The sequence below is a fragment of the Cibotium barometz genome, chromosome 20 (genome assembly GCF_041138505.1).
Source record: "Cibotium barometz isolate CiBa-2024 chromosome 20, ASM4113850v1, whole genome shotgun sequence".
Classification (NCBI taxonomy): Eukaryota; Viridiplantae; Streptophyta; class Polypodiopsida; order Cyatheales; family Cibotiaceae; genus Cibotium; species Cibotium barometz.
The window spans coordinates 50,222,648-50,238,469 of NC_141065.1; the positions used below are offsets into that span (position 1 = coordinate 50,222,648).

Sequence of the window (15,822 nt, forward strand, 5' to 3'; positions counted from 1 at the left end):
TTGATGCTGTATATGTTTTTAGCTGAAATATCATCTGTTCATTGTGGTTCTGAGCTGTCTTATGGTGTGGGTGGTGAACAAAGTGAAAGTGTTCCAGCCGGTGGCTGGTGGTGCCCCCGTTCGTGTTAGTGTTTCCAAGTTTGCGAGGTGGAAGGGCTATAGAGGCAGGGTTTTCTTTCTTTTTTTCACCTCACACATAGCATATCATTAGCATAAACCACTTGTTACGCTTTGACTGTGTGCAGTTATCTAGCGTAGTCCACTTGTTTCACTTTGACTACACAGTCGTCAAGCATGGCACTACTTGCTACACCTCAATAATATACACCCATCAAACATCGTGTCACGCCATACCAATTATAGTAGGAAAACTTAGTATTTAATGCAAGGTCACTTACGATACGAATTCACTAGCATGGCACAGTGGCATTCGGGTGTCCTCATTTGTAACAGGGGACGCAGGCGAGGATTTGGGAGGGCGTGGGCAGAGCATGTGGTGAGAAGTGAGTTGGGGGGGGGCCAGGGGGCAAATGCGCAAATGGAGCAGATAGCAGGGGGAGAGGAGAGCGTTGTAGGGGATGGAGGGGCGTAGGCGGAAAGGTGTGCGCAGGTTGGATGAGGGGGGAGAGGGTTGTAGGTAGGCGGTGAGGGGGATGGGTAAAGAGGGGATGGGGGAGTTGGTGAAGGCGAAGGGAGGAAGAGGCGTAGGCAGCACAAAACGTAGGAGGGGGGGAGCGCTCGCAAATCCACGTGCACACTTTTTGTGCTCTCTGAGCCCTTCTATCTTTCCCCTCACTTTTCATCATTGCTTTTGGTCATTTGGTGAGCACTTTCAGCCCTCTGCCTACGAAGACTTCTCCTTGCCTAGTTTTTGTCATTCGTCTACATCTTTGCGTTGGCCTGTGACAAGGTGAACTACCTCTTCGGTCCAACGCTGAGCCGATGAAGATGATGCTCCAACAAATCTCTCACAAGAGACTTTGTGAAAATATTTGTACACTTTTGTATCGTTGGACAATAGACAAGTTCCACCTCTCTATCTATGATAAGCTCACGCACATAATGATATTGTATCTTAATGTGCTTGGTGCGAGCATGAAACACGGGGCTCTTGGCAATTGCCAAGCAACTCTAATTGTCGAACAGCAACACTGTCGCTTTATTTTGAGCAACACCCATGTCTTTTAAAATCCTTCTTAACCCTAGAGTGCTTCACAAGAAGCAAAACATGATGCTTTGTACTCGGCCTTTGTAGAAGAAGGTGCCACTGTAGGTTACTTCTTGCTAATCCAAGACGTATATGTAGACTTGATAAGAAAATAGTAACCAAAAATAATTTTTTTGCCATCACAATTTCCTGTCTAAGAATCTAGTCAAGGTTTTGCTTGATGTGTAAGTGATGCCATACCTGATCGACCTTTGATGTACTTTAACGTCCGCATCCCTGCCTTCCATTGGTTCTCTCGGGGTTTATTTGTGAACCTGTTAAGGACATGAGCTGCAAAGCTAATGTCAGGCCGTGTATTGCATATAAAGATCAAACTCCCCTCCAACTTCTTGTACTCTTTAATATCCACAAGTGGAGAACCATCTTCCATAGATAGCTTCCCACCAACCTCCATGGGTGTAACCACTGACCTTGCACTCAGCCATGCCAAATGCCTTCAGAATTTATCGTGCATTCTTTTGTTGAGAAATGAAGATTCCATTAACTCTTGCTAGAGGTCGCAATCTCCAAATGGAAATGCTTAAGCCGAAGGTCTGTGTGAACTCAACATCTCGTGTCTGCTAAATCTTCTCTTCATGGTTTCACATCATAATGAGGTCATCCAATGATCATGTAGCTGCCCTGCTTAGAGAAAATATATAAATTGGCATCTGACGGGCTTTTTGAAAGACCAATACTTACAAAGAAAGTATACCATGCCCAAGGGACCTATTTCAGTCTGTACAATGCCTTCCAAGGTCTGCACATGTTGTTTTTTTTGAAACGGGTATCTCAAACCTGGGTGGTTGCGCCACATAAACCCATGAGAGAATAGTTAAAGGCAACAACTGGCAGCAGAGGAGAGGCTTCGAACAGCCAGCAATGATCCAACACTCGAGCAAAGATGATCAATGAATTAAATGGCAAAAAACCTGTTCTTATTTACATCATGAAGGGGTTGGTTGGCTAGCATAAAAACCTATGACTGAGGACAAAGTCCATGACTAGAAAAAATACCTAATAAAGGGTCGGAAAAATACCCAAAGATATTAGATAAATATGTTGAACAAAAGGGTGCATAAAGAGGATCAAACAAGGTTGGAGGTGGGTAAAATACCCAAAGATATTAAATAAGTATGCTGAATAAAAGGGGGCATAAAATGGATCAAACAGGGCTGGAGATATCATTCCAACAAAACCTCTTCCTTGCGATGGTTATTCAGAAGTGTTGACTTCACAACCATTTGCAATATCGGCCATATACCATGAACGGTCAAGAATAGATGTAGTGGGTGAATCTCGTTGTAGGGATGAATATCTCCTGAAAGTCGAAGCCTTCATCCTGTGCAAATTCCTTCACCACAAGCCTTGTGTTGTGCTTGTCCATTGTTCCATCAAACTTGTACTCGGCCTTCAAAATCCACTTGGTGCCAATAACTTTCCGTTTTACAGGAGGACGATCCATAAGATTCCAAGTGTGGTTCTCATAATTGAGTCATCTTCGATTGCATGGCCCCTCTCCATTTTTTATATGCTAATGCTTGCTCCAAGCTTTCTAGCTCTTATACTTTTGTTATCTTCGCCATCAAGGCCATATTGACAATGTGAGCGGAGGTTCTCTTTTGCTCCTCTATTCTCTTGGATTTGCAAATAGTTGCCCGCTCTTTTGTGAATGTCGGCAGAGCTTTCCCATCCAAGAGCTGCTTCACCTATTTAGAATATGGTGCCTTCTATGGTGTTGCATGTTTCTCTTCTTCATCATCTAATGAATCCACCTCTTGTGGAGTTGGTATCGTCATTGGTGGTTGTGTTTGTTGGGCTACTTTTGCATTGAGGGATATAGTGGACGGTGCCTTTTTTTCCACCTAATAAGGTTGTTCATGGAACTCCATATCATAGCTGATAATTATCTTCTTTGCCTCCGAGTCGCATAGTCGGTAACCCTTTGACTTTATGTTGTTTCCCAAGAAGATACACTTCCTGCTCTTGAAATCCCACTTGGTTCTAGATGGGTCTGGAACATGCACAAAACAGTCACATGCAAATATCCTGAAATATGCAATTGAATGTTTTTTTACGAGAATGGGCTTCTTGAGGTGTCATGCTTTTCACTGCCTTTGAGTAACTCGTGTTAAGGATATGCACGGTAGTATTAACTACCTTGGCCAAAAAGAATTAGCGAATCTACATTTGAGGGTGGTCGCCTCCAAGGAGGGTAATGAAGGAGATGAGTTTGATATCCACCTCTTAAAAAAGGCACTTGAGATCGGCCGTAGTTGGGGAAGATGGATTGGTTGCTATGGAGTCCTCCAAAGTGTGAGAGGACAGTGGCGCCTCTTGCAAATGTAGAATCAAGAAACACTTTTGACAATGGTGAGGTGCAAGGAGGATGTCATGCACACCCTACACTTGGGTGCCAATTCCATATTCGGCTTATCATCCGCGTGATGTACTTCTTAGTATGGATATGCATGTTAATCTTTTGAACAATGACTATGAGTTATTGGCCAGAATTCCAGGTAGGTTTTTTTAGTATGGATATGCTCATTTGAAACATCAAAAACTTTTCGAACAACATATGGTTTTAGCTAAGAAACATGGAAAACATCGTGGATAGTCCAACTATTAGGCGACCTTAACTTCATGGAGACATCACTTAGCTTTTGAACTATAGGAAAAGGTCCAAAACTACAGAAAGAAAGCTTGGGACAACGGTTGCCCACTGGTTTCAATCTCTGTTTTATGATACGTAAATAGATCCAATCCCCTTCCTTCAAGTGGACATCTCGTGTAGACTTATTTACTCTGCTGTAAACTTCTTGGACTTTGGTGAAGCGGTCTTTAATTGACTCAATGATTTTGGAGAATGATTCTGCCTCTAGAGATGGAGACACCATTCTCATCAAAAGAGAAGAGAAACAATGACCAAAATACGCCTGACATTGGATGAATGAGTATCGTTTAAGATGGCTTGGACCAATGAAGGATAATGTTCTCATTTGGCCTGCTAGTCATGATAGTATGACTTGAGAACATCGAAGGCGAACTTGTTGTAGATTTTTATCTTGGTTGTCTGTCTGTTGATGAATGCACTAGATAATTGTAACTTGGTACCAAGATTGTCAAATAATGTCCTCCAAAAATGCGAGGTGAACTTGGAATCCTTGTCTAATGTGATGGTGCTAGGCAAACCACAAATGGGGTACCAATTGTTTGAGCAAAAGCTGGGCTACGTCTTTGGCTTTGGCCGTGTGCTTAGATGGGATGAGCATGCAGAATATACTAAAGCTATCCACGATGGTAAAACATTTAGTGTTGCGAGATCCTATGGATGTTGGTAGAGGCCCTACAAAGTCCATAGAAATGTCGATAAAAGTTCCATCGCGAATAGGCAAAAGTTGAAGTAAACTTATCTTTTTCGTATCTGGAACCTTGACCTTTTGACAAATCTTATGGCCAATAAAAGGATCTTTCCAATTTCTCTAGGGTACTGTCGATACCTGTATGGCCTCCAACCCCAAGGAGTCATGGGCATCATGAAGAAGAGCTGCACGATTTTCTTGAAGGACATAGAGACGGTTCTTGTAGAACAACCAACCTGGCCAGGCTCAGAAGTGAGGGCCAAACTGTATTGAGTACCAAACTGTGTGGAATCGACAAACTGATCTTTCATGGTATCCAAGTCTTTTCCAAAGATCTCGAGAATGGGAGACTCCTGCATGGTTAGGATGCCGGTCTTTCTACTAAGAGCAAGTGCAACTGGTTTATGTACTCGATCATTCCTCCAAATTGTTGGAAAATCTCACTTCATTTGGCTTGCCGATCACTCCACTGGGCACTTGGCATTGTGTGGAGCCACTTAAGGGCTCGGTAGTTTGTTTTGACAGTGAAAACCCGTCCATAAAGAAAAGGCTTCCAATGTTTGTGTGCTGTGATCACACCCAGAAGCTTTTTGTTATAAATTGAATAATTTTTTTTCGGCAACATCCAATTGAGGGACTGCAAATGAAGATGAGATTGCTGCTATCTATGAGGTAGAAGGTGTCTGAGCATGGACATAAATCAATGCTCGTGCTGCTTTCTTGTGGATAGCTCGTTGGGCTTGGAGATTTGAAATCAATGGAATACTAGGAATGCAACTATCTCCACGAATCATGACAAGCTTAGGAAAACTGTTATAGATAGTAAAAGTGTGCTATTCCCAAATTGGGAATGGGTTCATATTGACGAAACCACTGGATTCCTAAGATCATGTCACACGCCAAAAGAGGAGAGAAAATGAGATCTCGCTAGAATAAGGCCTTTTGAACCTGAACTGTGATCGCTCGCTCGCTGAAGCTCCCGCCTCCACCCTGCTCTGCGCACCTACGCTCCCCCCCCCTCCTCGCCCCTTTCTCCTTCCGCCCCCCGCTTGCTCCCCTCTGCTCGCCGCTGCGTCCCCCCTCTCCTTCCTTGCTGCTGCGCGTCTTCCCCCCCTCTTCGCCGGTTCGCCCCCCTCCCCTCTTCGCCCCCCTCCCCTCTTCGCCATTTCGCCATCCCCCCCCGCTGCCGCCTGTTCCCCCCCGCTGCCGCCTGTTCGCCATCCCCCCCGCTGCCGCCTGTTCGTCATCACCCCCCCGCTGCCGCCTATTCGCCCCCCCGCCTCTTCGCCTCCTCTCGCCCGCCTCCTTTCAGCAGCGCCCCGCCCCCCTCCTTCTCGCGTTGTCGCCGCCCTCCCCCCTCTGGGCCTCTCCTCCCCTTTTTGCGCCGCCCCCCCCCTCCCTCCTCTGTCGTGCTGCTTTTCACCCTTTGGGGGTTTTTGTTTTTGTTTTTTTTCCCTCATCGTCATCCGTCCTTCCGCCTCTTGGTGTGCAGCCCGCTTCTTGCAGGTTTTCCGCTTACGCCTCGCCTTCGCTTGAGCTTCAGACTCTGATGGAGACTCCTCCCGCCTCGCCTCAGAGGGACTCTTCCGCAGCCCCCTCGCCCGCCCCCGAGGTCATCCCCATCAGGCTTTCTCTTTCGCCGGAAGAGGAAGCGAGCCTCACCGCAGAGGTGGAACGCCTTCAGGCTCACTCCACCATCTGCCGTATAGTCGGCACTCGCCCCAGCAGAGGGGAGGTCAGGGATCTACTTCAGGCTCGCCTTCTTGCAGATGTGGGCAAGATCCTTGATGTACAGCTCTTGGGCCGGGGACATTATCAGATCGAGTTCGAGGCCGCCCAGAGCGTTGCCAAGGTCCTTGCCATGAGTCCTCTGGATATCAGGGGTGCTCGGGCTTTCTTCAGGCCTTGGCAGCATGGATTTGACCCAGCTGCGGCGGAGCAGGGAGAGCGCCTCTTCCATATTACAGTTTGTTTCCCTGGTCTCCGCCGGGAGTATTTTCCGCTCCTTTCTAGGCTCGGAGCATTGGTGGGCTCGGTTCTTAAGACGGGCCCCTCAGCAGCTTCAGTGGTGGCCAGAGCAGCTGGGCTACCTTCGGTTAGAGTGTTGGTATCTGACATCTCCTCCCTTCCTAAGGTCATTCAGCTACCTAGGATAGGGGGGAGGGTGGATAGATCAGAGAGTGGAGTTCTCGGGGCTCCCGAACCAGTGCTTCATTTGCAGGCAGGTCGGTCATTTGGCCAAGGCCTGCCCTCGCAGGAGACCTCGGCCCTCACCACAGCAGCAGGCCACGGATGGCCCGCCCACAGATTCGGCTCGGCAGGCTGCCTCAGGGACACCTGCTCAGGCCACAGAGACCTCGGAGTGGCAGCCTGGACAGGGGCGCCGTCGAGGGAGACAGCCACAGCAGCACGCCCAGGTACCGCTGCAGCAGCAGCCACAGTCTCAGCCTCACTGGGTTCCCGTGAGGAACAGATTTGCTCCCCTTCAGGAGGAGACCCCTGCAGCGACCGAGGACCAGGAGATGCCAGCTCCCCCTCCTTCACCTCCCCCACACCCATCCCCTCCCACCGCCTCGCTTCCACCATCGCCTCCTCCCGCCCCCGCTCCGGTCTCGGCAGCGGCTCCCTCTCCTCCTCCCTCGCCTCCCCCTCCTCCCCCTCCGCCCGCCAAAGAACCTCACACACACACACACACACACACACACACAGAGAGGGAGAGCGAGCCAGAGAAACAGAGACAGAGACAGAGCGATAAAGCCTTGTGCTTACACCCTCCTTATCATTATGCTAATAGTAAGCCTATATCTCTCGCTGTTTGCAGCAAGAGATTGAGAAAGAAGCGGCAGGGTTGATGATGGAGGCAGAGCGCTATTTTGTTCTTAGCCAAACTGACCGGCTTTGGAAAGAGCATTTGCAAGCTTTGAAATTTCTTCAGCAAGCGGTGGGACTCCGTGGTTATGCACAACGAGATCCTTTGGTTGAATATAAACTGGAGGGCTATAATCTCTTTTTGGAGCTCATGGCACAGATCCGTCGCAATGTCATCTACTCAGTCTATCAGGTTTCTTTCTGGCTTTGGATTTGCGATTGTGTTTCTGCCATGCTTTTGTGATGTTATGCTTATTGTTTTGGCTTTTTGCATGGCAGTTCAAGCCAGTCATGGCGAAAGACAATGAGGATACTAGAGCTACAACTGAAGCCCAAGGTAAACGTAGAAGGCAAAGTGGTAAACCAAAGAAAGATACCATTGTTTCTGCAGCAGGTCGCGTCTAGGAGCATCTTTCATGCTTATCATGAAGGATCGATTCATTATCTCCCTTCATCTTCTTCATACTGGGACATGTGCGTCCGCAGGCTAGGGTGTGACCATTAGGTGCGGACTAGGGTGTGACCATTAGGCGCTGTAGTCTGAAGGATTCTTTGTTCCATTTTATAGCCATTATGTAAGAAAAGAAAACCTGAAGGAAACGTTTTTATGAAGCTTACCTTTATTTTCTATTTTTAAATAAAATAGAATAGGTGGTAGAAAACCGTTATTTTCCAAGCTTGTTAAGGACCCGAGATCAAGCAGTAGTACAAAAAGTGAGCGAGATAGACGAAAACAACTTTACACCAGTAAAAGTTATCTTTATATTGCAAAAGAAAGCAAGGAGGGAAGAAGCAGAAATGCGTGTTCGTACCCTAGACGCAACTTATTCATGTACAAGTTGCGTCTATATAATCTGTATAGTCTCGGTGGGCCGCTATGGCTAAAGTGCTATCTAGGTGGTGCTGTGATAATCCATAAGGTGCTGTGCGTGTGCATAGGCAGTCTTGTATCAGCGGAGTGCGGATGGGTGATTGTCTGACAAAGCTTCAAATAAAATACATGCTTATTACCGTCTACTAGAGACCCAAATGGTACTATGATCAAACAATAATATGGTACATGTGATCAAGCAATAGTACAAGTGTGCTACCAGTAGGCTAAAAGTGAGCAACAAAGAAAGATTATGTCAACGTCTACTAGAGAGACGAGTAGGCTAAAAGTGAGGAATAGTACTAGTGTGCCACCACCATTAAGCTAAAAGTGAGCAAGAAAGAAAGATTGTGTTAACATCTTCTAGCTGCCAACACCAGCAGGCTAAAAGTGAGCCAAAAAAAAAAGATTATGTTAACATCTACTAGAGAGATCAAAAAGGTGTTACACTAGTGAGCTGATTGATTTTAAAATCTGTGGGAGGCCAAATATGACCTATGGGACCCATACAAGCACATACAATTGTTAAAGCCCATATCATTAGCTAAGGAAGTGAGTAAGAAAGATGTCAACGTATACTGAGAGACCAGTGGGCGAAAAGTGAGCAATGATACTAGTGTGCCACCACCAACAGGCTAAAAGTAAGCAGTAAAGAAAGATTATGTGAATGTCTAAAAGAAATATCAAAAATATGTTACACGAATGAGATAAGATGGATTAATTTTAAAATCCATGGGTGGCCAAATAAGCCCATAACATTAGTTAAGAATTGAGAGACCATTGGGCTAATAGAATGAACAAATTGGAGAAAAGGATTCCATTGGCAAAGGTTGAGAGTTTTGTCAACTAGAGACTAAGAGTAATGGTTTGGTAGTATGCAATTCTTGGATGATGGGTCTTCTCTCTCAAGGTGCTACCTATTCGTCTACCTTTCAAGCCTCTTGAACTTAGGCCAATTTCACTCCCTTCTCTTTTGGTTGTTCGGGTTCAGTTCTCTAGTTATTGAGAGATTATTGGTTTTGGTCTTCATCACGTCCCATGAGGTAAATCTTGGGCTTTCACCATACATCATGCTATCTCCATGAGAGACCTATTCTTCCTCTCAGCCACACCATTTTGCTGAGGTTTGTATGGCAATGTACATTGATGCCATATGCCTTTTTGAGCCATATATGCATGAAATTCCTTGGACATATACTCCCCTCCCTCGATCTGAACGAAGGGTGACAACTTTATATTCACATGCGTTTTTAGCCATGTATACGAAGTGTCTAAAGCACATAAAAACCTCTGACATTTGCTTTAATGATACACCTAGCTATATCTGGAGTAATCATCAATAAAATTGATGAAGTAAAAATATTTCCCTATAGATGGTGTCCGCATAGGATTACATACATCACTATGTATAAGCTGTAATTTGTTAACAGCTCTCAGAGATCCATTCTTTGGAAATGATGCCCGATGCATTTTACCAAGAATAGACTCCTCATATACATGCCTAGTAGGGGTCTCAAGAGTTGGCAACTCAAACACAATATCATGTCTTTGAAGGCGTAACAAACCGCCATAATTTAGATGGCCAAATCGTGAATGCCATAATTCTGCATCACTCATAGCACAAGTCGTACATACTGAGCAAGCATCATGTTGCAACTTCTCAAATACATCCATCTTGTATAGGCCATGAAACAAGAATCATCATTTTTATCCTGATGTACATCTGTCATCCATAAATTTTACCATCAAGCTTGACAAGGTTAAGGTTGAAATTGATAGTAAGTTCTTAATGTCTGGCACCTATAAAACTTTAGAAAGAGTAAATGTGTCTCTATTTGCAGCAGTGAGCATAACTCTACCAGCTCCTTTGACATGATATGAGGAACCATTTGCACATGTGGCGGTTCTTGCACTTGAAACAGATTCTAGAGATGAAGAACATTTTTTTTTTTGTGAAGTAATATGCATTACTAGCATTACTGTCAAAGTACCAAGCATCTGATTTTGCCACTGACATACATACATCATGAACAGAAGGGTCATAATTGTAATGTACAGTCCATGTCCTTGCACTTGGTTGCACTGGTAGTTGTGAAGCAGGATGAGTTTCACGTCCACTGATCACATTTCAAAGGCCTTTAGCAACCAATACATGCCCTATCATATAGAACCACAATGGATAGTTAGTCCCATCAAGTTTGTCCTCAGCAGACATGTTGAATACATCACTACTGCCAGCCATGACTTTCTACCAAATGTACTCAGTATTCATTGAATGTAATCCTCGATGGCTACCAACTGACTGAATCACATGCAAAGTGTATGAAAAATAACATAGAGTAGAGAATAGAATGTTACTAGCAAAAGTATGATGGCCGATGTTGAAGACATTGTGGATGCAGCTGCATACCAAATCTTTGCCGCTACCTAGTCCAAACACCCAAAATCGAGCAGAACCAATCCAAAATGACGCCTCCCCAGAGCGTTTGCAGAAATCTTTCGGTGCCCAAAACATGCCCGAAACATGTCAGAATCGCATCGCATACCCCGAAAATTGAAGACATAAAAATAGGATCGTGAGGTAGACTACTAGACCAAGTGTCAAGGAAGTTAGCTCTAATACTATTTGTTAGAATTAGGGTTAGGGTTGGAACAATGCACACACACAAGATGGAGAAGCTTGACAGCACACAAACTCACTAGAATAGAATAAACAAATGTGTGTCAAATATGAAAGATAAGTACACATCTCAAAATGAGTAGATAAGAGGGTGTACATACGCACAGAGGAAAAAACCTCCTAATGAGGGAAAAAGTGCTCTGGCGGTCCTAAGTGTGTTCACACACATCACTACCATATAATGCTACAATGTTAGGATAATCACTAAACCATTATGTCTCCTTCATATCTGATTCTTTGCTTGCAAGGTTGATCTTCATAATGTAAATTTCTTTCTTCTTCCTGAGTTCCTATAATAACTTTGATACCTTAACAACGTTGTAGGAGGGTGGGAGTTCCACAAATACTCCAATCCCTTGCACCTTGTTCCCATGAAGATCTGAAAAGGAATTGGTTACTTTGTGACAATGAATATTGGCTTGGTTTTATGTGAGAAGATTTCCATCGTACATACACATAATTTTACATAATAGCCTTATGACAAAGTTGGTTTGTATAGCAATAATTATACTTTAATATCTCAACAATTACAAAGAACAAGAATTTTTCTTGGAATTCATAGATGGTACATATTGTATGATATGAAAATCCTTAAATGATGACTAGGTTTGTCCTTTTACAAGTCTTCAAGGTTGCAATAATAGGTTGGTACAATATTAGGTATACCTACCTCTAAATTCACGTAATAACAAGATATTTATCTAATCATAAACTAATTCTACACTAATCACAATGCTAAACTAAGGTGGATAGAAATGAAAAAAACTCATCATGAGTGCAAATTAAGGTTTAGACTCAAGTTCAGTTTGGTTACAAGATGGAAACTTGTACAGATTAAAAGACTTGAGATATTGTGCTTGTATTCCATTGTTTGAAATGTCTTCCTTTTATATGAGAAGAGTATAACATGGCCTTTCTCTTGCATGTGGGATAATTCTCACTTGGTGATGTGGCTTCTCATAATCACTTCATATTTTCCTTGTGCTCTTTGGCACCACATTTCTCAACACAGTCCCTTGGTGCCAAATCTTTGGGCTACTCAAAGTGGTTGGATGTTGGTTATATAATACTGTTTGAATTTTTCCTTTCTACATTCCTCTTTGTGCTGTGAGCAACTTTGGTCCATGTGCTACTTTGGCACTTCCCTCCCTTAATGCTGCTTTGGCTCTCAGGTGAGGGATGAATTTCTAACTTGGGTACATCATTGGGCTCAGAGGCTAGTTACAAGCACTTTTTGTAAGAAGTAAGATTTTTTTACCAACACATTTTTAGTGAGAGGATTTTTAATTGCGTACTCATTTGGCCGCATAAACATATTTGAGATTTTTTTTTTGGATGATGAGATAGCCAACGTTCGTGGCTTGCATTGATTTTGTGAAGTCCATGTTGATTCATCCCATAGAAATAATGCACTACAACCCATGTGAGCAAGCCCTTGTACAAGTCCGTGTTAACAACCTCTTAAAGGTGGCTAAGGTTTTAAAACGTTAGCTAGAATTTTTAACCACAAGGCAATCAAATGTCTCTCCTTTGTAGGTCATTATCACGGTCGTCTTGTTGATGAGATTTGAAGAGAGTGCCTCGCTTGTTGATATGTGTAATGCTATAGTGCTTCCATGTGGAGTTGCTGAGTACTTGATTGGAGCTTGTGGCTACCTGCCTGCTGATGATGGGTCGCCAATCTGCAACCTACTTTGTAGGTCAAGGTTGTGTTGTCCATTGGCTATTTTTATGAAAAACTTTTTGAACGTCTACATAAGAAAACGGTGATTCTTATGATAAGAAAAATGTTGATGCAACAGGCTACTGCAAAGAACGCCCGGAGTTGGCAAAAGGAGAAGCAACTTGACTCTCAAAATCGTAAGAGGAAGTTTTCTTTAGCAAAACCAAATACTGAAGTGAATGTTGTGTGATGAGTGATGGTCCGCTTGTTGAAAACTGATCCTGCTGCACTCACTCATTTCCCCGCTACGGCTCTCTTCTCACCTTGGCTATTGCCGCCAATAGTTGTGCCCTTATTGTTGCTATAAGGGTGCTTTACCTCTTTAGTGCTGCTTTAATGTTTCTTACTTAATCAGAATCAGACGATTATTACATCCACATAGAAGGGTTTTGATGGTGCCACTTATGTTTGCTATAAGGGTGCTTTACCTCTTTAGTGCTGCTTTAATGTTTCTTACTTAATCAGAATCAGACGATTATTACATCCACATAGAAGGGTTTTGATGGTGCCACTTATGTGTTGCTGTGTGAGGGTATAGTTGTATATCTACCAGTGGCCCTAATGAAAAAGAGAGATACCTAATTCTAATGGTAAGATAAGAGAACCTTAATTTCCTAAACTTCATAACCTAAGCTAATTTAGCTAATGGAGAGCCTCAACTTGGCTCTGATACCATGTTGAAACTATGGATCGAGCTCTCCTAACTACACTCTTAATAACAAGACATTTATCTAATCATAAATTAATCTTACACTAATCACAATGCTAAATTAAAGTGGATAGAAATGAAAAAAACTCATCATGAGTGTGCAAATTAAGGTTTAGACTCAAGTTCAGTTAGGTTACAAGATGGAAACTTGTACTCATAAAAAGACTTGAGATGTTGTGCTTGTATTCCATTGTTTGAAATGTCCTGCATTAATTTATATATTTACCAAGAAATTATACAACATACTAGAAAAAAGGGTTAGTGGGGATACATGTTCAATAGAAATCCTTGGCAGGGCCTCCTCCTACAAGCACACATGACCTCCCTATCCTTCCTGTTTACTTGTAGAAAGTACCTCCCTAGCATTTCCATTACATTATCATTACCTCCTTTTCCTTTCTACTTTCCCTTAGGGAAATCACTTAAGGAGGAGTCCCTAAGATAGCAAGATCTCCTCCTCTATATGCACATGAACTAGGATAACTTGGTGTGAAAGAAATCAAGCCCAAGTACTTTCTCTAGAGAAAGTACATGAGATAGCTTGTTAAAGAAGGCAAGCCCAAGTACTTGGGGTAACTTTTTAAAATTCCCATAACTCTTACATCTAATGTCCCAATATAGTCATCTGACGAAAGTACTTGGGACAACTTTTCAAATTTTCCATAACTCTTACATCTAGTTTCCAAATATAGCCATTCAACCACCTAAATCGAAGGAAAAATGCCATTTGAGCGCATTCAATGGGTTAAATCTTATAAAAAACATGATTTACTATGAAGTTTTTTAAAAATAAAGGTCTAGATCTACAGTTGGATATGTTTAAAAGCTATTTCTTATTGCTTAAGTCTATCCTATTATGTATCTAGGGATGATCTCCTCTACATACCCATGAACTCCTTGTCCTTCCCACTTTTGTTGATTAAGTGCATGGAGAGAAGTCTCTTACATGGGCATAATCTCCTTTATATATGCCTACATTCACGTGTCTTAAATCGACCATTCTCTCTCTGTGCGCTTTTGCCGCACAGATCGTAGAGCTGGGGACTTGCCGAACACCGTATGCGAGCCACGAATGGCTGCAAGCATACAACCAGGAAGGCAAGCTCAAAACAGAATGCAAAAGGTGTGTCACTCACCGCTTAACTGCCGCCTTGAAGGATTCCCGCGTCGCAGCCGTGAAGGAGGAGCCGCCGTCGCCGCTCTACCGCCTCTCCGCCGCCTCGCCGTGCCGCTACACAGTGCGCTCGATCGCTCTCTCACGCTCTCTCTCTCTCTCTCACACACACGCAAGAGAAGGAAAACAAGGAGATAAGGCAAGAGCACTCTTGTATTCACAACACATGAGAATGAGGATTTTAGGGTTACATTTGACTCATATAGGTGACTTGGCCGTTCACACTTGGGCGCCCATACATGGCCGGCCGACCCTAACTCTTATCCTACTGATATCCAAGGTGCGCCTCTCATCGGCGATCACCCAATCCCTTCATCCTTAACATATGGTACCGACAAGCCCGGCCCATGACTCAGAATATTTAAATTAATGATGTAAAACATAGTATGTGTCCGTCATGGGTTAACATGCCCCCCTTCCTGATGTAGATTCCGTCCTCGGAAGCTATGGTATGGTAAGCTCGAGAGGGTTGTTGTTGTTGACCGTCTGCAAAACAGGGAAGTAGAGTGAAAGTATGCTGGAATTCAAAAGATATAAAGTGTATAAATTCAAGCATGTTAGACCACAATGGATGTTGTTATGAGAACTTAGTTTAAGGGTCACATGAATGAGCTAGTGTAGCAAATTAACAGGAGTTTAAAATTATTGAAAGTAAATCCATAGTAAGCAAGGTGTCAAAGGTTAATCAAGGTTTATAACTGGCGTAAGTCAAGGTAAATAACCAAGCTTAATAAATAAACAGATGACCACATTGTGTCTACTCTAAGAACAAGTTAATACCACGAGTCTAGGGACACAAGAAACATTAGAGTTACAGGAGCCTTTTACTTTTTTTTTTTTTAATGCATGTGACAATTTTACACAATGGCGACCTTCCTAAGGCAAAACTAACATCGATCCTGGTACCATGTTTAACACAAGGCATTATCCAGGAATCTATTAGCTCACTTTAGGCAAGGCTACCCCCTACCAACCAAGGCATCGGTTTGGAGTAGAATACTCCTCGCCTACCAAGTGTCAATAAGGCGATAGGCCAACATTGAAGCACATCATAGACTTGTATTGCCATTTATTGTAGGCTTGTTTTTTTTTAAAAATCTATTTCTTTTGATCCTCGCTCCTGAACTATATTTTGTCTTGCATCTTTTCGACAAAGGGGTAATAGCTATGTCCTAGAGGTCAACACACACATGGCCAGGTGTCAAACATTAAGATGGTTTTACCCTAG

The 15,822-nt window shown here is 43.4% G+C and overlaps 1 protein-coding gene across 4 annotated transcripts in view; it reads left to right on the forward strand.

Annotated features, from left to right (window-relative positions):
* LOC147627983 (protein translocase subunit SecA, chloroplastic-like) overlaps positions 1-8,113 on the forward strand; it is a 118,589-nt gene extending 110,476 nt beyond the window's left edge. For 3 of the 4 annotated variants that reach the window (XM_086814951.1, XM_086814952.1, XM_086814953.1), the window contains exons 19-20: positions 7,391-7,630; positions 7,717-8,113. In XM_086814951.1, coding sequence (XP_086671077.1) covers positions 7,391-7,630; positions 7,717-7,842 — 366 coding nt within the window. In that variant the 3' untranslated portion in view covers positions 7,843-8,113. Of the gene's footprint in view, positions 1-7,390; positions 7,631-7,716 lie in introns of those variants that run through there. The other variant, XR_015268358.1, reaches the window with a different exon arrangement.
* Positions 8,114-15,822: the final 7,709 nt, after the last annotated feature.